Source organism: Bison bison, unplaced genomic scaffold (assembly GCF_000754665.1).
Source record: "Bison bison bison isolate TAMUID 2011002044 unplaced genomic scaffold, Bison_UMD1.0 scf7180017864159, whole genome shotgun sequence".
NCBI classification, from domain to species: Eukaryota; Metazoa; Chordata; class Mammalia; order Artiodactyla; family Bovidae; genus Bison; species Bison bison.
The window spans coordinates 36,791-58,440 of NW_011494731.1; the positions used below are offsets into that span (position 1 = coordinate 36,791).

At 39.9% G+C, this 21,650-nt stretch overlaps 1 protein-coding gene across 2 annotated transcripts in view; it reads left to right on the top strand.

The window, feature by feature from the left end:
- Positions 1-2,383: 2,383 nt before the first annotated feature.
- Positions 2,384-21,650, top strand: part of GRIK2 (glutamate receptor, ionotropic, kainate 2) — a 737,896-nt gene continuing 718,629 nt past the window's right edge. For both annotated transcript variants that reach the window (XM_010841260.1, XM_010841261.1), the window contains exon 1: positions 2,384-2,695. In XM_010841260.1, coding sequence (XP_010839562.1) covers positions 2,581-2,695 — 115 coding nt within the window. In that variant the 5' untranslated portion in view covers positions 2,384-2,580. The remainder of the gene's footprint in view (positions 2,696-21,650) is intronic.

The following is a 21,650-nucleotide window of genomic DNA, read 5'->3' on the forward strand; positions in this document are numbered from 1 at the left end:
TGTCGCTTCCAATGGTACATTACCCATTCAATGTACTACTTTCACTGTACTGCTCCAAAAGAAATCCACGTCTGGAGCGCTGTCCGCGGTACTGAAGAAAGGTCGTCTCTTGTCTAGCAGAAGTTCAATTGGACAGGTGGAGTTGCTGTCTGTGGTGTTGAAATCTTTCAGATTAGCTGATGGATGTAAATGAACCTAATTTAGCATATGTGCAAAACTGGTTCTTTGGGGACCAATTAATGGTAAGAAAATTTTGCGATAGACTTTTTACTGCCTAATTTACTATGTAAGAACTTCATGAATCTGGAAGCTTGATCTTTCAGTACAGCTAGACACCCAATAAATAATCTCACAAAACCTAAATAGTTTCGGATGCTAGTTTTATAGAAAAGTTACAACTGTAATATCAAATGCCATTATGTTAACAGAATATATGAACAAGGAGTTATGGTACATTTTGTTCTCGCAAGTTCCATTAAATGCTAACTATACTGCAAAACTGCAGTATTTTGATTAGCCACATCAAAACGTACTATTTTTAGGTAGAAGATATCAATTATATTGACATAAAAAATAAGAATATTTATTTTTGCCCTGGCAATCATTATTATCTCTCCTAGGATCAAAAATAAAAAGGACAAATAGAATGGAATAAATGAGACAGCAAATACAAGACAGGGTATGTTAGGCTGTACATGCTTTACAAGAGATATTTTAAACATGGACTGAAGGAGTCGCTAGATACCCTTGGTTTTAGCACAAGGTGTTCCCTTTAAAGTGCTCAAATAGTCAGATTATTTGATTGAATTGCCTGCTACACTGCAGAACTAGCCATTCATGATATTTATTTTTGACACTGCAGATATGCCTCCATTAAAAAAAAAAAATCAATGCCCACCTAATGCCTTTGCAGAATGTAGGTTTATTTTCAGATCAGCATTTTATACTATCTTAAGAAAAATAGATTTAAAATAGATTTAAGAAATCTTGCTATCTAGAAGAAATACTTCTCATATCACTCATTTAAAAATTAGGTATTCTTCAAATATGATATGATCTGATAACTTTTTCATAAGGGTTAACATTATGTCCTCTTAGTTGGTTATGAAAAAGATATTACTTTTAAGATACAGTTTCAGCAATTTGCCTTTTGGGCTTCCTACCACTTAAAAATATTAATATATAGTAATATATTTATCACTGTCCAATTTATTTTCACTTACTAATGTAACTATTATGGTTGGATATTTTACCTATATGCATCATAGAGGACAGCTAAAATACAAAAGAAAATATAATTATGTACTTTTTTCCTTGAATAAATTGTGAAAGCCAAGACAACAGTCACTGTCTGGGGACTCTGATTATTCTGATCAGAACACTAAAAAATAAGGCATTTTTAGACAAAACCATGACACTCAATGCCACTTAAGCTACAATCCCATATTTCATGTCTTCAAGAAAAAGATATTCAGAAAATCAAAGTGAGAGGAAATTTGGGCATAAATTATTGAAGCCTTTGGAGTTTGCTGCACCTTTTCAAATATCATTGTATTTTAATATATTCACAATTATTTTAAGATAAGGTAAAAAATGGGTGGGAAAATATGATTCCTTCATTTTATTTTAACATTTCCTCCCTAAAAGTCCACTTGCAGAAATGTATTTTTATTACTGCGTAGTAATCAAAGAATGTCTCACTCAAGTTTTTAAAGACTATCTTTACCTCTCCAATAGTATTTCAATCTATATTAATGCCTAGGCAAAATTCTAAAAGTATAAAAAGACCCTTGTTCAGCCTAAAAACAAGTTACATTTGCAGTAAATTTCTCTGTTTTAGACCACTTCTTTATTCACGATTCCTAGGCAAAGTGACTTTGACTTAGGTTGTCATTTATTAAAATTCATCAGTTGATGTAGGAAGTCCACTTGCATAGCTCAGTCACTATCTTAGTAAAGACTTTTACTGGAAATAAAAGCACTTGTTTTTCCCCACGTAAATAAATCCAACTTCCTCCTTGCAACTCAAGGTGGGCGACCAGACTGGTTGCATAATAGATATTGGGAAGCTCACTGGCAGGAAGCCTTAAGAGGCAAGCAGCTATCTCAATTTTTCTCACTTAATCTTGGCTTCACGTCAGAAGCTGTGCAGCAGTGCAGTGGAATAGGGCCTGGCGAAACCTTTGCGAGCAAAGCGCCTTTTGTGTTGGGACCGTGGATCGCTCCCGGCGCCTCGGCGGTTTCCAAGGCTGGATTTCCTATTGATTTTCCTCCTCCTCTGCTTCCCCAGGCTCGCGCGGCCGGACATTGTGGGTGTGCGTGCTGGCTTTCTCCCGGATGCTCCCCGAATAACATGGATGTCCCACCATCCCTTGCAGTGGAAGGTTGCTCCTTGGCGCAGTGAGTGAAGAACATGCAGCGATTGCTAATGGGTTTGGGAAGCGGAGACTCCTTCCTCTCTGTGACCATGCCGTGATCGTGTCTGCGGCCACCACTCGACGCATCCTCATTCCTACCCAAACCGGGAGCCTAACGCTAGATCGGGGAAGTGGGTGCTGCGCGTGTGGACACAGAAACACCATGAAGATTATTTCCCCGGTTCTAAGTAATCCAGTCTTCAGGCGCACCATTAAACTCCTGCTCTGTTTACTGTGGATTGGATATTCTCAAGGAACCACACATGTATTAAGATTTGGTAAGATTCCCCATCCCTCTCCACTGCCGGCTCAGAGGCAGCCGGATGTAAACAGGCGTGTTGGCTCTGCTAGGCGGGTGGGCTCGGTGCATTTCGACCTGTTCCCTGCTCCGAGGCTTTCCGAGGTTTGAAAGGACCCACTTGTGCTTTTCATTTCATTTATTTCCCCCCTTTTTATTAAAAAAATAAAAAAAAAATAGCCGCGGGAGGATGCGGCGAGTGTCAGTGTGTGGTAGTGGTCGCTGCGTTACCTCCCCATGGTAGCCAGTGTCAGAGTCGGTAATGACGCTGGGGGTACGGCCACCGCCGCTGCTCCCGCTTGTCTCCCCGGGAGCCTCCGGGCTTGGCTCGCAGTTCCTTCCCCAAGAACGTGAGCGGCTGGGGCTACACGCCTCTCGGATTGCCCCAGCTGATGAGTTAATATCTGGTAACTCTTTGGCAAGTTGGCGCCTGTCCGCTTCCGCGTGGGACCTGGACAGGTCCGCAAGTGAAGGGCGCTAATCTTTTTGATTTGTCATCAGAGACAGCCTTTTCGGTTAATCTCTCCATTTTCTCAATGCCTGGTGCCTTTATGGATACGCGGAGCTTTAAAAAATACTGTTGTAAGGTTGAAGGTACTTAACACAGGGAGGCTGCTGTTTGAGTGAAATAGCGTCATAAGGAAGGGTTTCTGTCTGTTTTTAAGTTGTGAGTCTTCTCACATCTTGCTCGCTGTGCCTCCCGGACTAATACATGATAAACAGTGATGATAAAGGCCGAGGGAATCTGTGTATGGGAGCCTAAGTCTGCACCTTTATTTCACTTGTAGCATGATTTAAACAAAAAAGAAAAAGCTAAAATGGCAATTATATATTAGGGGAATCCATTGTTTTTCTTAAGGAATCAGGTTTCTTTAGGGCTCAAAGTAAAATCTAAACATGAGACTCCAGTGGAAAGGTTGGCCAGAAGATTTACTTGGAGGAAATGAAGCGTGGGCAACACTCAGCCTCTCTCCACTGGCCAATGGAGTTTCAGTAGAACTAGTCAGGAAAAGTTTCCTTAAGTAGATAAGAGCCAGAGAAGAGAAAGCCAACAGGGTAAAGGTTCCCACTGTGGGCACCTCCTCTGACACTTCAAGTGGATTTAGACCAAAGAGTGCAGGAAACCATATAATCCTGAGTATGTGTCTTTGAGATAAAAGCAGATACATTAAGTCACTCAAATTTAAATCAAAGAGTGATTGCCTGCATTTCCCATTATGTCAGCAGCATCTTCTCTCTTGTCTGTTTCTTATACGCTTTTTCTATAAGGATAAAATTTATCATCTATCTGGGGCTTTGTGGAACCTGGGTAGGAATGCTTTCACATACTGAGAAAGGGAACCCTTCTTTCCCTCCCCCACCAATACATAGACACACCTGGAGCCCACAGGACTGATAATGAGAAAAGACAATAAGTGGATTCCTACTGTTGTAGTTTTCCTGCTTTCTGCATGCCTTTAGATGGTACTTAAGCACGTTGCTCTTAGCAACAAGAGTCCACAGGAATGCTTGTTTCTTTGGACGAAATTAAATGGGTCCCTGTATCATTGGAAACGTGTGTTCCGTTGCTCTGCTTCAAGCATTGTAAGTGCCACAGTTTGGTAGTTTTGCCCAATATTTTGAGTAGTACAACCTACTTATTTGGAATACTGAGGTGTCTTCTGAACTGTGTTTGTGAATGAGTGTCTTAGTGTGTTTGAGGACTAAGAGGTGGGGAAAGAAGAAAGCTGGGAGCTGGAAAACGACCACCAATACTCTAAAGATTTAATTATTGCTGCTCTGGTCTTGCAGCATAATATTTGCTGAATCATTAGATTGTTACATTCGCTGATCATTTCATATCTTCATATTAAAAATCTTGGCGACTGTAGCAGACTGTGTAGCAGCTTTCCAAAAGAGCTGACACACACACAAAAATACATTTTCCTAGACCAGTGCTTACTAAGAATGTCCGTAAGAAATAGGGGAGTAGGAAAACACCTTCACACCTGTGCCTTGCTACCTTAAACCAACTGACCAGTTTCTAGATAACCTGTTATTTTCTCCATTAACTTCAAACATCTTCCACGCGGAGATCCATTTTCTCTGGTTTGTGACTCGAGTTGAGTGGTGAAGGATTGTGTACATTATAACCATTGGAACATTTCCCTGATGGAGATATTTTGATGCAATGGCGGGAGTTTTATTTTCTTCTGGGAAAAACATGTTCTGAATGAAGTGGAGGTTGGTTGCGCGCGTATGAGCCACTCTTGAGAAATGTTATTTTCAACTTCAGCTGAAAAGGTGAACCAGAGGCTCACCACTGGCCCGGAGCCTTGGAAGGGAAGGGACTCGCTAGTGGAGCAGCTGCCTCTGGGGCGCGGGTGAGAAGGTGGCCTCCAGCCCCTTCCCCCTCCGACCCTGGTGTGGCCTCTGCCAGCCGCTCGGCGCCTCTGCAGCGGCACTATGGCAACCGCGGGCCCAGTTCGGCTACCGCCCCATCCTCAGACCCCTTTCCCGTAGGTGGTGGAAAACCACCTTCGTGGGCTTTAAGCAGTCCTTTCCCGGTTTTCCCCGTTCCCACTATGACGGTGACTTGACCCTGCATCCTCCTACCAACGGGTGTGGATAGGGGAGCAGCTTAGGGTACTGTGTTACTTGCCAAGTCCCTCGCTACCCCCGCCCATCTTCTGGATGGATGATCAGTCTCTCTCTCGCTCGCTCGCTCTCTGTCTTTCTCACAAACACACTCGCTCGCGCGCCGACAAATGCACTCTCGGGAGGCACGTCCACCACTCTGGCACAATGACTCCTCTTTGGTTCCCAGGAAAACTTCCTGCAGTCGCGTGCGCCAGCGCCTGTATCCCGGCGCCCCCTCCCCCTCGCCTGACCTAGGGCTGCACACCCGGGCCTGCTTCTCCGAAGATGCTTTGCAAACACCTCTGGGAGACCGTCTCCCGAGCGCCGACTCCAGGGAGCTTTCCCGAAGCTTTCGGGCAGCCGGGAGCGATGGGGGAGCAACCTGAGGATCAGCCTAGGGTCAGCTCCTCGCCCGTGGGCGGGCCGGCGTTGCGCCTCGGGTGGGTCATGGCGGATTCCCCTCCCAAGATCTTGGTTTGGCCCCGCCTGCCTTCTCCTGGGCGATCACCCAGCGGGCGCGTGCACACGGTGGAGCTTGGACAGTTAAGAGGGTTAGTTTCCCCGCTCCAGGTTAGGTCTAACGTTCCGGGGTCGGCGTTTCCATGCGCGGAACTGCCACGCCCCCGCGGGCCCTCTCTGGTGCGCTGCGGGCCCTCTCTGGTGCGCTTCGGCCCCGCAGCCGGCGGCGGGGGCGGGCGATGTAAACGAGGCACCTTTGTCTCCCCGCAGCTGCGGCCCGGCCCAGCCGGCGGTTGGAGGGGCGCAGGCGGCATCCTTCCGTCCCCGGGGGCGTGGGCCCCACTGCCTCGTTCTCCCGAAATGACAGTGGCTCGGAGGTACTTGAAGGTTTCTTTTGTTACTTTCGCCACCCTCTCTTCCGGGTCCGCTCGACCTCTGCTCCCCGGAAAGCAAGGGGAGGAGTAGAAGCCAGCTCGGGATTGGGCCCCGCGCAGGGTTAGCAGTCCCGTCCGGAGTGTGGGGGGCAGGGAGCTTTGGTATCCTCTAAGGAATCAGTCCCCAAACCATCACTTGTTTAGGATCTTTGAGGTCGAGTTGATCACATTCCTTATCTGAAATGGCATTTCGAATGCCAAGAACGAAAACGTGAACCCAAACTTTCTCCCAAACTCGTGGGCAGCTTCTCCAAGACTTCTCTAGGAAGAGCTGAGCTGGTTTGTGGTAGGCCACTAATTCCCTTCAGATGTCGACCTAGCTTTTCTCTTTGGCGTGTTAGTAGGGCGGCTTTCTTAATAGGCTTTCCCAGCTGAGGTCTTCCCAGGAGGCGCTCGGACTTCTTGGCACACTGTGCGCTGGCCCTGCGTCCATGCACACGCGTAGCGTCTTCCTTGTGCCCAGGCCGAAGATGAAGGCCGCCAGCTCAGGGACAGCCCAGGTTATAAAGCCCACAGGGTGAGAGGGAACGGAATGGATTCCTATGGAAATCCCCCTACTTAGTGGCTAGTTCATGTGCTCCCAGATATAATAATTAGCAGCAGATGTACTACATCATAGAGGAGTGTAAGCGAATTGGCTGGGCTTGGAAGCTGCCACTCTCTACAAGTTCTTTGAAAGAGATTTTTCTTCCTTTGGGAGGTGAGGTGGGCGGGAGGGAGGAGTGGCCTTACATCTGGAAGCTGGAAAACGCTCTTGGGAGGCGGGGATGGGGGAGTAACAGCGGCTACTGAGTGAAACAGATAAAGCCCGAACACCTGCTCAGCTGAGCTCTGGAAAGCAGGGGAGGGGAATCTTTCCAAGAATCGCCAACACTACTGCCGCACTAAAAAGAAAAAAAAAACAAAAAACCTGTTTTTGACATAAGTTCCCACTTATTCTTAAAGCTTCAAAGAATAGCTCTGATGTGATCCATCAACAGAGGCACACTCATTTCAGAAAATGACTTTGAAAAATGATCTTTCCGTCCTCTAGAAATAGCACCCCTTCTCCACCCAGACACGTGGAACTCAACACGTTTTCTGGCGTTGTGAGGTTGTCTTTATGCAGGGGTTTGTATGTCAGTAGGCATTTCTCCAGAAAGACCACCTTTTGCTTTTTAACTTAAGTGTCATTGCAGTGTGTTCATTCCCTGAATTCTCAAATGACACTGTTTCAACATTTACTCAGCACAGGGAAGTTAATGCTCCCACACAAAGGAGGAGCGTAATATAGACCAAGCATGGGATGCATCATTGATTATCAGGGCCTTTTCAAGTCTATTCACCTTTAAATAAAGGGTTGCCTATGATAATGATGACATAATCTCTGATTTTCTTTTAATTATGAAAATTTCTGATAAAGAAGATGCCTTATTCTTTTGTGGTAGAAAGTCAAGTGAGAGAAATTTATTTTCCTTCTGTTCTTAGGATTTTACTGTGTTATTTTAGCTCCAGTTCCGTTTATTCCTTGGAAATTATCGATGTCCATTTTGACATATCAGAATAGAAAGTAGGTTACTGTCTTTGAACTGTACTATCCTTACGTCACTACATCATTAATCTGCATTAAATCATTAATCTACTGCATCCATAATACCTGGGGTTTCTGAAAGATCCTCGGTTTTCCTCTGTAGGATGGTCTGAAATATTGAAATGGAATTGTTGATTGTTTTGCATTTGAGTGGTGAAGCTTTATCTTCTAAATGGGTTTTCAATTTGTAATCCAGTTCTCAAGGTACTAGAATTGCTTGAAATGAAACTTAAACCCTAAATCTTAGCATGAAAGGTAAGGTCAAAAGCCCTTGAAAGGGAAGGAAGTAGGTGCTCATCATCCTTATTGACTGGTCTAGATTAAACACTGAAGAGGAAGATTTCAGTCTGATAACGTCATAAGGCTTCCTGTTTTTCCTTGCTGCTTCTGCTGACAATTTTGTAAGGTAATTAAATTGGCTGATTGAAGTCAGGGGTGGTCATGGGGTGATAAAGACCATTTGGATTTAATGGAATTTAAAACAACAGAGCACTGAACACAACTCTTACCGAACAAGAATTTTAATGGCCCATTCTGGGTGCTGACTAAATAGAACGCCCTTAACAAGTTTAATCGAAAGGGCAAGGCAGATTAGCTCTATATAGTCTTTATAGCTGAAGATTGTGGAGTTAAAATTATACCTTTAAAAGACTCATTAATGCATTTTCAAGATTTAATGTAGGTTAAATAAGCTTTCTTCAGACCTTCACCATGTACTGTGAACCTAGGTTTAGGACCAAGTTTTAATAAGGAAATACCTTTAAGAGCTCACTTTATAAATGGAACTATATGTTTTTTATTTCAAAAGTAAAAGACATTTAAAATTCTTTGAGAGGATCCAGGGTGTTGAGGGTAAGTGATGATGAATCCTTTCATTTCACTAACTGAAAAAAGCAAATTTGAGTTTTCTTTAAACTTTTTTTTTCTTTAAACAGAACTTATTTGTACTAGAGAAACTGCAAAAATAATTAAAAAAAAATGTTCTTCTGCAGTTTCAGTGGAGTCCTGGATACTTGACCTTGGTCTTATGCTGTCTTTTTAATTCTTCCCTTGTTTTTCTTAATGAAACTTCTCTGTTCAGGTTACCATACTTTAGTGCATTCAGGTTCCTTCTGCCCCTGAAAAGGACAGTTCTTTGGTTTACACTGAGAACACGTTTAGTGACAGTACCATGGTGAAAGTCAAGCCTCAGTCTCTTATGAGATTGTCCCTTCCAACTGCTTCTTGCCTTGTGAAATTGTCTTCCCAAAGTTGCCTTTTCCTTTGATTATTCCAGAAAAACCTGAAACCCAAGTTTTTACTTAAAAATCTCCCCAATTTAGATTGTACATATTTTTAAAAAATTGTTTAAAAAATTCCAAGTTGACCAAATCAAAAGCACTCAGCTAGATGGTAGGTGGGCTCAAAGTCACCAGTTTTCACCCTCCTGCCTACTCCACATTCCCACTCATTCATCCCTGGATTACTGGCTTATTTGTCTTCTGCCTCACACCTTTAGAGCCAAACATTTCATATTGCTGTATTTTCAAAGTGACAATTAGCTTATCAGATAAAACTAATACGGTAAAACTGAGTGGGAGGTTAGAGAAGACCCTTAAATTTTTTCTGCAGGATTTTTCGTTTTCCATTTTTATTTTCTATTTGGGCTTTGAGGCTCTTCTCCATTTACCGCAACATTCAAATATAGCATTTCCCTATTTATTGATTTGAGCCCTTCATTTTCTTAATTAAAACTAAACATTCTTTTAATAGAGACAGGTTACTTGGACAGCAGAGTTATGTGTAAAGATCTAAAAGGATCTAGGAGGTTGTGGGGTTCAGATATTTTCCTCACTGATACATGTAATTCTATCTATCAGTCTTTTTGGTTGAGCATTTGCCCTCTCCCATGGCCTTGTTTTAAGATAAGTATATTCTGGACGGGAGAGCACATGGTCCCTAGACTGTAAAGTTAGGATGAGTTTATTAGATCAATCGATTCTGTCTGTGGCAGAGATACTCCGATACAAAAGAGAATTCCAGGTGCCTAAGGGAGTGCTGAGTGATTAGCACTGATTTGAAGGGGAGGCTGAAAAAAGAGGGAAGTCAAATACTGTCTTATACACAGTCATTTTTAGATTAATGCCAGACATCTCGGTGATTTGTAAATTAATCGTTTTGCTTGTATTAGTCCAAATCTTTGAGCATACGCGATGGTTTTAAATAAGATGTCAGTGATATTCTTATATTGGCATATCTCCTCCCAGTGAAAAGGATCTTTAAATGCTTTTCACACCCTTTTAAATCAACAAGGCACTTTACCATCATTGAGCTAAAGCAAGTGTTTGGAAGGTGTTGTCTCTAATTCCCATTTCTGTCTACAGCTCTGCCTCACTCTTGAGTCCTCGACCTATTACAATGGAAATATTGCTCAGCTAAAGTGATCAAATAAGCAAAGCAGATGTTAAAGAAAAGTTCTGCTTCAGTGTCACCATAGGCATTTGGTTTATTTCTGTTGTCTTTTATATCCCGCTTATCTTTTTAGCAACAAATAATTCTGTATTGTTTATTATACCTTTTAGTGCATTCAGGCCCCCGCTTTGTCCAGAAGAAATGAAATGAAAACTCTCTCAAGATGAAGGAAAACTATAGAATCGTATAATATCTGAGCTAAAGGGGTCTTTAGAGATCAGATCTGGTATCTAAGGTTTAGACGTGAGTTGCCAAAGGCAATGAAATCGCTTGTTCTGGTCACAGCTAGTTAATGTCAGATTTTAGATCAAAATGTGAATATCCTGACTGCCGGATAAGTAATGTTTTTTAGTGAATTATGCTGTTTTTCTAGGGTAGCCTCTGACTCTCTTTGCTTTGTATTAGTTTTAGGAAGAGTTACTGGTTCCTGTCACTTCCCCAAGACTTTTGCCTGCTTTGTTTCTTCTACCTTTTGTTTCAAAGAACAGTATCCCATGAGTTATCCATTTTCTTTATCTCTTTCTGTAGCTCCTTCCATCCCCTTCTCCCATACCTGCCAAAGTCGAAGTCATCTTCTTCCTTGTCCAGAACTTTCACCACACCATTTATTTAGCAAATAATAATTGAGTACATATGACGTACCAGGCAAATATCAATAGAAGTCTAAGATCCAGATTCTGACCTCAAAGATTTTGTAATCCCATTAAAGAGAAAAGACATATACATATTAAAGTGTCATTTGAGTGATACAGAAAATATATACAATAGTTGTTTAAAGGAGATTTCTATAGGTTTGTATTTTTAAAGGCGGGATAAGATGCTGGCTGAGACCTGTTAAAGGAAAAAAAAAAGTGTGATAGGGAAGAAGAGAGGGAAATGTATCATTGGCAGAAGACTCAGAACAAGAAAATAGTTTAGGCAGAAGTTAAGAAGGTGAGCTTTGGGACAAGGAGTAGACTGGCCCTGTCACAGGATAGATAAGGCCTTGCTTTTTCAGAGCTTTAATATTTAGGTTACAGGGTTTGTACTCCTATTTGTTACCCCTAGAAAGCCATTGAAGTGAAAGGATGGGCTTGACTTGGTCTGCAACACGCAGTCAAGTGGTTTCTCAGTCTGCAGCTTACATTTTATGAAGAAGAAGTGGATCTCTTTTCTCTGTGTTATTGAAATGAAAGCAAAGAACCCACCCTTGTCCTTGATCATTGAAGTTCTGAAAAAATTCTTTGCCTGGGATCACGAGTACTTCTTAAGTGAAATTCTGAAATGAAATAAAGGGGTATTTTTTTAACACATGGCCATATCAAATGACTAAGCAGAGAAAAGTTTCCTTAATCTAAGGGAGATGCATTGGAAGCCACCTTAAAAGTACCATTAGCGTCTTTGAGGAATATAGTATATTGTCTCCAAGGCATTCATAGTGTTTCTAATTTTAAGAGATTTCCTTTACTGAAATTATATATGTGTGTGTGTGTAATCATTGTATCATTTTATACAATATAAAATTATTTATCAGAATTTAAAATTAAATTAAAATTTAAAGCAATTTTAGTAGAATGCGTTCATTGTAGTGATATTTTCTAATTCTACATGAACTCAGGACCCCAGACCTATTTGAATTATGAATTTTACTTTTTACTTTGTCATCTAGTGAAAAATAATTAAATCTCACTAGGCCTTGATTTATATTTCTGTAGAATGGGTACTTGGTTTCCATCTAACTTCCAAGGATAATATTGGAATTAACAGAAAGATGCATAGAACCCTGGGCTTATTGGTAGAAAAGGACTTTGGGGACTGAGGGTGTAGTCATTCATTTACTGTGTATGGGTAGAGCAAAGTCAAATTTGTTATTACTCATGTGCATTTCATTCAACTTCTTAAACTGTGCATAAAATGTTTGTGATAGTCTGTCTTTTCTAAGACTTCCTTGCATTGCACCTGAAGTGATCATAAACATGTTTAAAAGGTTTATTGACTTTTAGAACCAACTTTCTACTATGTTGGTAGTTAGATAGAAGAGAAAGTCCACAGTTTCTTTTTTCATTTTTGTATATCAGGCATTTAATTGGCATTATCCAATGTCCACAATAAAAGTAGGAAATAAATTACCACTAAAAGCAAAAACGGCTCAGCTGGTAAAGAATCCACCTGCAGTGTGGGAGACCTGGGTTCGATCCCTGGGTTGGGAAGATCCCCTGGAGAAGGGAAAGGCTACCCACTCCAGCATTCTGGTCTACAGAATTCCATGGACTGCATAGTCCATGGGGTCGCAAAGAGTCAGACACGACTGAGCAACTTTCACTTTCTTTCACTTAAAAGCCAAAATATTGTAAGAAGCAAAGAAATTATGTTAAATCCAGTGGTTTAAGATTAGTTCACTTTTCCACAGCTGTGTATTTTTTCTCGTTTAAGTTTCAAAACATTTTCTGAAAAGCTGTGCCTGCTTTTATGTATACTTAATTTTTTTTTCCTTCTATCCATCTGCCTATAAAGAACTTTTAGCTATTATTCATGCTTTGTAGATACACAAGTGACTGTACTTGATCCGTTTGGAGCAGTGATTCTCAGCTGACAGGAGTGGAATAAAGGAGGGGCAATCTCAAAATTTTATGATAACCTAAAGGAAAAATGGACTGAATGCAGGTTGAAAAATGTCTTAAGTCTTGTTTGTGTGTTTTCTGGAAGCACATCTGCATGGTAGTGGAAATGATGTTGGAGTATGTGAAGTTGCAGTTGAATTCCTGCTTCTGGTGGGTGAAGGACTGAGCACTATTCTATTCTGTAACCTTTCCCTGAGGGTTCTTTGTTGATCTGTTAGGGAGCCTGCCTGGAGACTAGGGCTGATGTTTCAATCACTCATCCTCAGCTTGTTCTCTAAGATGCATTTATCTTCCTCTTGCTGTTCCATGCATCAGCTGTCCTTTAAAAAATCTGGATCGTTTTGTCTCCTCCAAAGGGTCTATCTTAGATGGGGATTCTGCACAATAAATTCAAGCATTGGCAAGGAAATTTGATCAGATAAATGATTCCCAAATCTTGTTTCACATTTAATAATTTAATAATAATAATAATAATTTTAAACATTTAATAATTTAAACTCTTGATTCCCAAACCTGGAGATACTGTGATTTAAAATGTTTCATTTTTCACAACCGCATAGTTTCACAACTGGATAGTTGTGCTTTCACTTTTAAAAATATATTTTTAAAGAAAACTCTTAAGGGATACACTAAAAAAAAAAACACACACACACACAAAATAAAACTCCCAGGCAGGTAGAAAATCAATCACTGAGCTAGATAATCCTAAAGAGATTTTAACCTTAAAATTTATAATTCCTCTGTTTATAGTGGGTGGGTACATTAACTTTCTGGATTGGTAATCAATAATCATGACCAGGCTGTGAAAAACAGTGAGTGAGTTTTGTAGATAAGGGTGCGGCTTGGATATTTTATCATTCCTTGCAGAACACACAGTGTTGGGCTCCCAGCACACCACGGATGGGCTGACTGATCCTTTAAAACGTAAGCATTTAGAATATTCACATTCACATAACCAACCCCACAGCCCAAAGGGATCTTAAGCAGGTGTTGTTTTACAAATAATGTCTAAGATGATGAATAGTTGTGGGACCTTTCCCCCTCAACCTCCTACTAAAGTCATCCCTAACAGATCCTTTTAAAATTTTGTTTTCAAAAAATCTATCAGAAAAACATTGTAGCAGGCATCTGTTCTAGTTAAGAAGACCCTAACTTAGTTGCCATGAATGAGTACATGGAAATGGCCTAGAATCTGGGCAGAAAATAGAGCCTAGCCTAGATGGTGTTCATTAGAAATCTCTTGGACTAAACTACATCCACCCTTACCCCACCTTCCCATTGCTGTGACTATACTGTCCGTGTCATTGCTAGGTCATGGTGCCAAGACCTGAAATCTGTACACTGCTTTTGGAATGAAACCAGAGTGCTTGTATATTTGTTTCAGGTGGACATTGTCAATTATATACATTTCTTTAGTATTAAAACTGATAATATTTGTATCTGTCCAAATTATTGGTAACTAAGAGCTTTTCATATTAATTACCAATTAGGTAAGACACAAGTTTATTACGTATATTCCAATAATTTAAACTGCAATATGGGAGACTTTATACAGAATTATGTGTAGGAGATACCTTATTGATGGTACCATTAATAGTAGCACAATTATAAATTGGTTAGAGATTTTAAAGTATTGAAATCATCATAATTAAATGCTAATGATAATTTTAGGATATGAATTGGGGAAGCTCATTGAGTTAACTTTAGTATTCCTCAGAAGTTTTTATTTGGACTTAGCTGTGTTTGTCACTATATGTTTAAATATTGTCAATTATTTTAATTAATGGAAACATGTAATTTCAAAAACTTGTATTTGGTGGTGTGTAGTTCTCTGGAAGAAGAATGAAAAACCCTTTTATATGGTATGAATTTCACAGATTTTTTTGTTGTTATCTAATTTTTTTTAAAATTTAAGTATAGTTGGTTTACAATGCTGTGTTAGTTTCAGGTGTACAGCAAAGTGATTCAGTTTTACATTTGTATATGTATATTATTTTTCAGATTATTTTCCTTTATGAGTTATTATATTGTTCCCTGTGTTATACAATAGGTCCTTGTTTATTTTATATACAGTAGTGTGCATTTGTTAAACCAAAACTTCTAATTTATCCATTGCTTCCCTTTGGTAACTATAAGTTTATTTTCTATGTCTGTGAGTCTATTTCTGTTTTGTAAATAAATGTCATATGATATCACTTATATGTGGAATCTGAAAAAAATGATATAAATGAAATTATTTACAAAACAGAGATAGAATAGGTTTTCATATGTATATTTATACAATTATAAGTCTAGAATTATTCTGTCTTTAATCTTTCCATTTGTGGAGTATAAATATATATATACATACACACACAGGATATGAAAAAATGCATATGGTAGATAATAATACATTTATATTTATTCAAGGATACTCATTTATTGGCTTTAAATAGGGGTTTCTGACTTTACTAAACTTTACAGCCACAAGAAAGTGGTAAGGGAAGTGAACTGCTCAAAGTTCTTTGAATTTTGTACATCTTTTATTGCCTAGCAGGTCGCCAAACTGCATTAGCATTTTGAATATAAACAAGAATAGAATCTTAGCTAAGATTTCAAAGTACCATATTTTCTAAGTGAAGTGTGGATAGAATTTTAATGCTGAAATTTGTTTATTGTTCTCTTGTACTGTGTATGTTATGAGGGCACTGAACTTGAATACAAAAAATTCTCTACATATTAGTAAGAAAAAGCTGTATTTAGTATAAGTAATCTCTCTCTTTTGGTGCTATTGTTCAAGAAAGAGATAAAGCTAAACTTATCAGAAAATAAAGTAAGGCTTTATACTGTAATTGTAAGGAGGAAGCCAAAAGCTTCCTATCAACTCTTTCAATTTTGCTTCTATTTTTGTTTCAGATATTCAACAAATATTTATTCAGCATTGGTATCTAATCCAGTTCTTCAATTATTGACATAATACAATAATGAAAAGCAAGATATAACTGAAGCTTCAAAATATGAAAATTTCCCCCAAATATAGTTATTACAAAATACATTATGTGGAGGTTCCTAATGATACTGTTTTTTTTTTTCTTATAGGCAGCAAGATCTATATTTTTAAAACTCTGTACTATAGGCTGTGTTTCAATATTTTATCTCCTTACCTTGTTAATTTTGAAGAATCCACTGTATTGACTTTAGGAAATTCGGGACTTCCCATGTGGCACAGTGGTAAAGAGCTCACCTGCCAATGCAGAAGATGCAAGAGATGCAAGTTTGATCCCTGAGTTGGGAACATCCTCTAGGTAGGAAATGGGAATCACTCCAGTATTCTTTGGGAAATTCCATGGACAGATGAACCTGGTGGGCTACAGTCCATAGGGCTGCAAGGACTCAGACATGACTGAGCACACACACACAAAGAAATTCACATTTAGTTTGATATAACTTACCAAAATGTATACGCTTGGATATTTTTTTTTTGCTAATATTTAGAGTTTGTACTTTAATATATATCATGTAATCTATTGCCTATTTGTAATAAATACCTTGGTATTTAATTCTGTACTTGTACAAGCAACCAGTAATCCTATTTGTTATTTTTTCATTCATTCATTCTTTGAATCATTCATTTAGCAAACATTTCACTGCTTACCTTATGCCATTGGCTTTAGGACACTAAGAAGTTCAAAGTCTCTGCATCAGGACTTCTTTGGCGGTCCAGTGGTTAAGACTCTGTGCTTGCACTGCAGAGGACATTGGTTTAGTCCCTTATCAGGAAGCTAAGATCCTGCATGCCATGGACACGTCCAAAAAAAAAAAAAGTCTATGTAGATCTCATATTCTACAGGTATAGGTAGCCACCTAAAAGAAAATTGCAAACGATGTGACAAATGCACACAGTAATATGTAAATACATAATCTAACATGAAGAGAGGAATCTGACTACATCTGCAGGGAAAGATTTCTAAAACCTGTTGTTTGCATCTTTCATTAAGACTTGTGATCTACTAAGGCATTTACTGCGGCTTCCCTGGTGGCTCAGGGAGTAAAGCGTCTCCCTGCAATGCGGGAAACCTGGGTTTGATCCCTGGGTTGGGAAGATCCCCTCAAGAAGGCAGTGGCAACCCACTCCAGTTTTCTTGCCTGGAGAATCCCATGGATGGAGGAGCCTGGTTGTCTACGGTCCATGGGGTCAAAAAGAGTCGGACATGACTGAGTGACTTCGTTCACTCACTCAAGGCATTTACTTGGACATTCCATTCTTGATATTAGCTTAGCTATTAGAGTGGCTGTGTTGTATGTGTTCCTTCTCTCCACTGCTCCATCAGAAGTCTTCAGCTGGTCTGGGCCTCCTGTCTCAAATCATAGTGATGCCATTAATGTTTTTCATATATATATATATATATATACACACACACACACACACACACATATATATATATACATATACCCACATGTATATACTCACACATATATGCATGACACTTACACATACACATTTGTGTGTGTGTGTGTGTGTGTGTGTGTATAGAGAGAGAGAGAGAGAGGGAGAGAGAGAACTAGTGTAAATTAAGTGTTTCAGTACTATATTAGTTAGAATGTAGATTCAGTAACATAAACTTCACCCTACCTTCTAGAAAGACAAAACTAAATGAGAGATATTCTCTTGGCTCTCACATTCAAGTCAGGGATGGCATGGTGGATCTGCCATGCCATCTGCAGCCTGCTGGGGTCTATGTTACTTCCAGCTGTCTCTTCTGGCATCTATATCTGGCATCTGGTGTGGCCTTTCTCATAGTCTAGCCATCTTGTGCACCTTCCCAAAAGCAGTATGGACACGTCCTGGATGTTGCACACTCCATTTGATCTCATAACTTATGGACAGGACCTTAGGCACATGGCTACATCTGTGTGCACAGGAGGCTGGGGATTGAAGCCATATTACAGGAAATGTGCCCAGTTGAAAATCTCAGGGTCTATTCCTGTGGAAGACATGGAGAATGAACATTGAAGAACCACTGATAGTCTCTGCCACAGGCGTCCAATTATACATTTTAGAAAGCAGCTCAGCTCTTTAGAATTTTTAACTGTGTGTGTGTGTATAGTTATGGAGTAATGCTTTGTGGTACATTTGGGAAAATATGGAAAAGTGAAAACGATCTCTCATAATTGTGCCATTCACCTAAAACCACTATTGTAATTTTGCTTCTATTTGCTCGCCTTTTAAAATGAAAATATTTGGATTGAGTATAAAAGTGATGCATAGTTATTGTAGAAAATAGAAATATATATATATATATTATATATATAAAGGATTAAAGATCACCCATTATTTCACCATAAATGTCATTCTGAGATTTATCTCCTTGACTCTTTACTGTACATGTTTTATTAATTTATTTTCACAACACTTTATTGTGAACATTTTTCTATCTTCAAGTATTTTTTGTATCCAATTTTTAAGTGTCTGACTTTCCACTGTATAGATGTCTGTCATTAATCAACCAGCTCTATTATAGGGTCATGAATTTGGGCTTGAACTAAGCATATCTTAGTTTGAACCTGGCTCTGCTGTTTTTGAGTTGTGTGATTAGAATATGCTGCTGAATCTTCCTAAGTTTTAGCTCCTTACAAAATGGGCATGATAATAGTATTCACCTATAAAGTCATTCTTGGGATTAAAAGAGATAACACACATATAGTGCTTAGTGAAGTATCTGCTGTATAAGAACCTAAGTGTTAATATAATCAATCAGTTGGTCAATCATTTAATTGATTTTGCAACACAGACTATTGATTTCTGTAATTGGTTCAGGCTCATTTAGATCAAATGCTTCTGCATCTTACTCTCACAAGGATGATCCCCCGCCCCTACCCCAGAGTTCTATGGAGCTTTTTTCAGGCCAGTGGGCTGCCCTTCAGGAACAAGCGGGGCCAGATGATCAGCCAGGACCCAGTAGACCTTTAGAGAGGTGAATAAATAGTGGAGTATTTCTCTACAGTGGCAGGCCTCCCTCCCCCACCCCCACCACCTTCTGAAGATGATAATGGCTCTTCAGCAGTGGTGATGAGGTTGGGCAGGAGAGGAGCAGCCGCAGTTGCACAGCAGTCCTCTCTTTGCATTCTGATTCGCTAAGCAAATTCCAGGTGTTTTACTTTCTAATCATGTTATCATCCCCGATGCTTAATTATTTTCTGTAGGGAAATAGAGTTGTTTGGGGTTTTCAGGAAATTAAATTGAACTTCAAAAGTCACTTCCACATAGCAATTAACATTCTGAAATGGGTAATTCCTCAGGGTTTGTTGCTAGGTTTACCCAGGTTTTTCTTTAAAGGGTATACTTTTAAATTGTCGATTATTTTTTTTTCTATGTATTTCAGATCATATTTTTAAAAACTGGACATGTTAAGGCTTCATAAATTTCTAGTAAATGGTATATAAAAATGTGTGGCTGGAGCCTTTGAGATAGATTAATGGTATGATCTACAGAGTGGGACGTTGGAAGTAATTATCCTGGGTTCTCTATTTGAGAGGAGCCTATAGCACTGAAAGGAGATCCCTTTGGCCTGCTCAGAGAGAAAGAAGTGGTTTCAATGTTAGTACAGCTAAAATCTGAGAACAGCTTACACTGTGTAAGAAGGTGAATTTTCACATGGCTAGTGGACACTGTCCATTTCCTTTAATAGAACCTTTATAACCTTGGCACAAATATTTTAATAAGGCAGAGATTCTAGAGATTCTAAGCATTGCCTCTCTGTGTCTTCCCAAATATTGCTTCTTTAGTTACCCTGATGTACTCTTTTTAATCTTTTAGGTTGCCCATAAGTTCAATATTCTTATCTGTCTGCACACAGATACAGCTTCAGTGAATTTTAAATCTTGATCATTCCACCTTCCCCTAAAAGCGTGGAGGTGCAGAGTTCTAATTTAAAAATTGTTATGTATTAGCCTTTGGGAGGAGTTTACAAGTTATAAGAACAATGGCCCATTGCTGTGGTGATGGTGGTTTAGTCCCTAAGTCACATCTAACTCTTGAAACCCCATGGACTTTATAGCCTGCCAGGCTCCTCTGTCCATGGGATTTTCCAGGCAAGAATCCTGGAGGGGTTGGCCTTTTCCTTCTCCAGGGAACCTTCCCAACCCATGAATCGAACCCACTTCTCCTACATTGCAGGTGGATTCTTTACCACTGAGTCACCAGGGAAACCCATCGCTAATAACCTACTATTGACAGGAACCTGATTCCACACTGATCTGCAAAAGGCATGTGTTTTTCCCATGGACAATGTGGTTGGAAAGACTGGAATTCCAGGGCCAATTCTACTACTTAGAAAGGTGTGTAACCTAAGGAAATAACTTAATCTTTGAGTCTCATTTTTCTTATTTAAAATATAGAAATAAGAGTAATAACACCTCATGTGATTTTTGTGGGGCTTAAATGAAATAAAGTCCTTGGATTTGGGGAGCATCCAAAAACATCCCTTCCCTTTTTTTGTCATCCCGATAATGTGAGTGTGGAAGAACAGTTGAACAATAGGTTAGCTCTGTCCTACAAGAGCCTGTCTGTCAAATGCAGAGTTCTCTGTGTTTATTGACTACTAGTTTCAGCTTCTGTGCAGCTGAGATACAAATTCAGCCCTAGGCTTTTATCTACAGATCTGAGAGGAGGAAGGGAGGCACCTGTAATTATAGCAGCAGTGATGGGCTGCATTTGAATTGCATAGCGTGTTAAGGCTTTTCTCAGCTGCTTGGCTTGGGTATTGCTATAGCGATTCTGGGAGTAACAGACAATATTTTAGCAAGTATTTGTCTTTCTATTATCCATTCTAACATAATCCTAGAATCTCCACAGACACACAAGAGTTCTTTTGTTACTCTCTGGCAGCAGATAAAAGGGCCTATTTTTATAAAGTGGTCTGTGCAGAGTTTAACAGCCCTGTTAGGGACTGGTACCAGACTACATATGGAGGGTAGGATAAAGATAGGTTTTCCACTGATGTTTGTAAAATTGTAGATTCAAGTGTCCATGAATCAAAATATTACTCTATGGAAGTTTGAGACTGAAAGCAGTGCAAATGCTTGTCTGTCGTGTTTCTTTTCCTTTCTTGTAGTTTCATGTCATGTGGGTTAGCCAGAAAGGCAGCTGTCCCTGTGGTCTTTCCACAGGGGCATGATGGAGTCAGTTGGGGCTTTCTTTGAGGATGATGGTCAGGGGAATGAGGGAAGGAGGGGGAGGAGATTCCTTTGTTCCTTCTGCTAATCCCCTTTCATCAATAACCGTTTGTTCCTCTTTCTTCAAATTCTCATAATGGAAATGGCCATGTCCTCAATATCAGTTCAGTTCAGTCGCTCAGTTGTGTCTGACTCTTTGCGACCCCATAGACTGCAGCATGCCAGGCTTTCCTGTCCATCATCAACTCCCAGAGCTTGCTTAAACTCATGTCCATTGAGTCAGTGATGCCATCCAATCATCTCATCCTCTGTTGTTCCCTTCTCTTCCTACCTTCAATCTTTCCCAGAATCAGGGTCTTTTCTGTTGAGTCAGTTCTTCACATCAGGTGGCCGAAGTGTTGGAGTTTCAGCTTCAGCATCAGTCCTTCCAATGAATATTCAGGGTTGATTTCCTTTAGGACTGACAGGTTTGATCTCCTTGCTGTCCAAGGGACTCTCAAGAGTCTTCTCCAACACCACAGTTCAAAAGCATCAATTCTTCAGCACTCAGCTTTCTTTATAGTCCAACTCTCATCCATACATGACTACTGGGAAAACCATAGCTTTGACTAGATGGACCTTTGTTGGCAGAGTAATATCTTTGCTTTT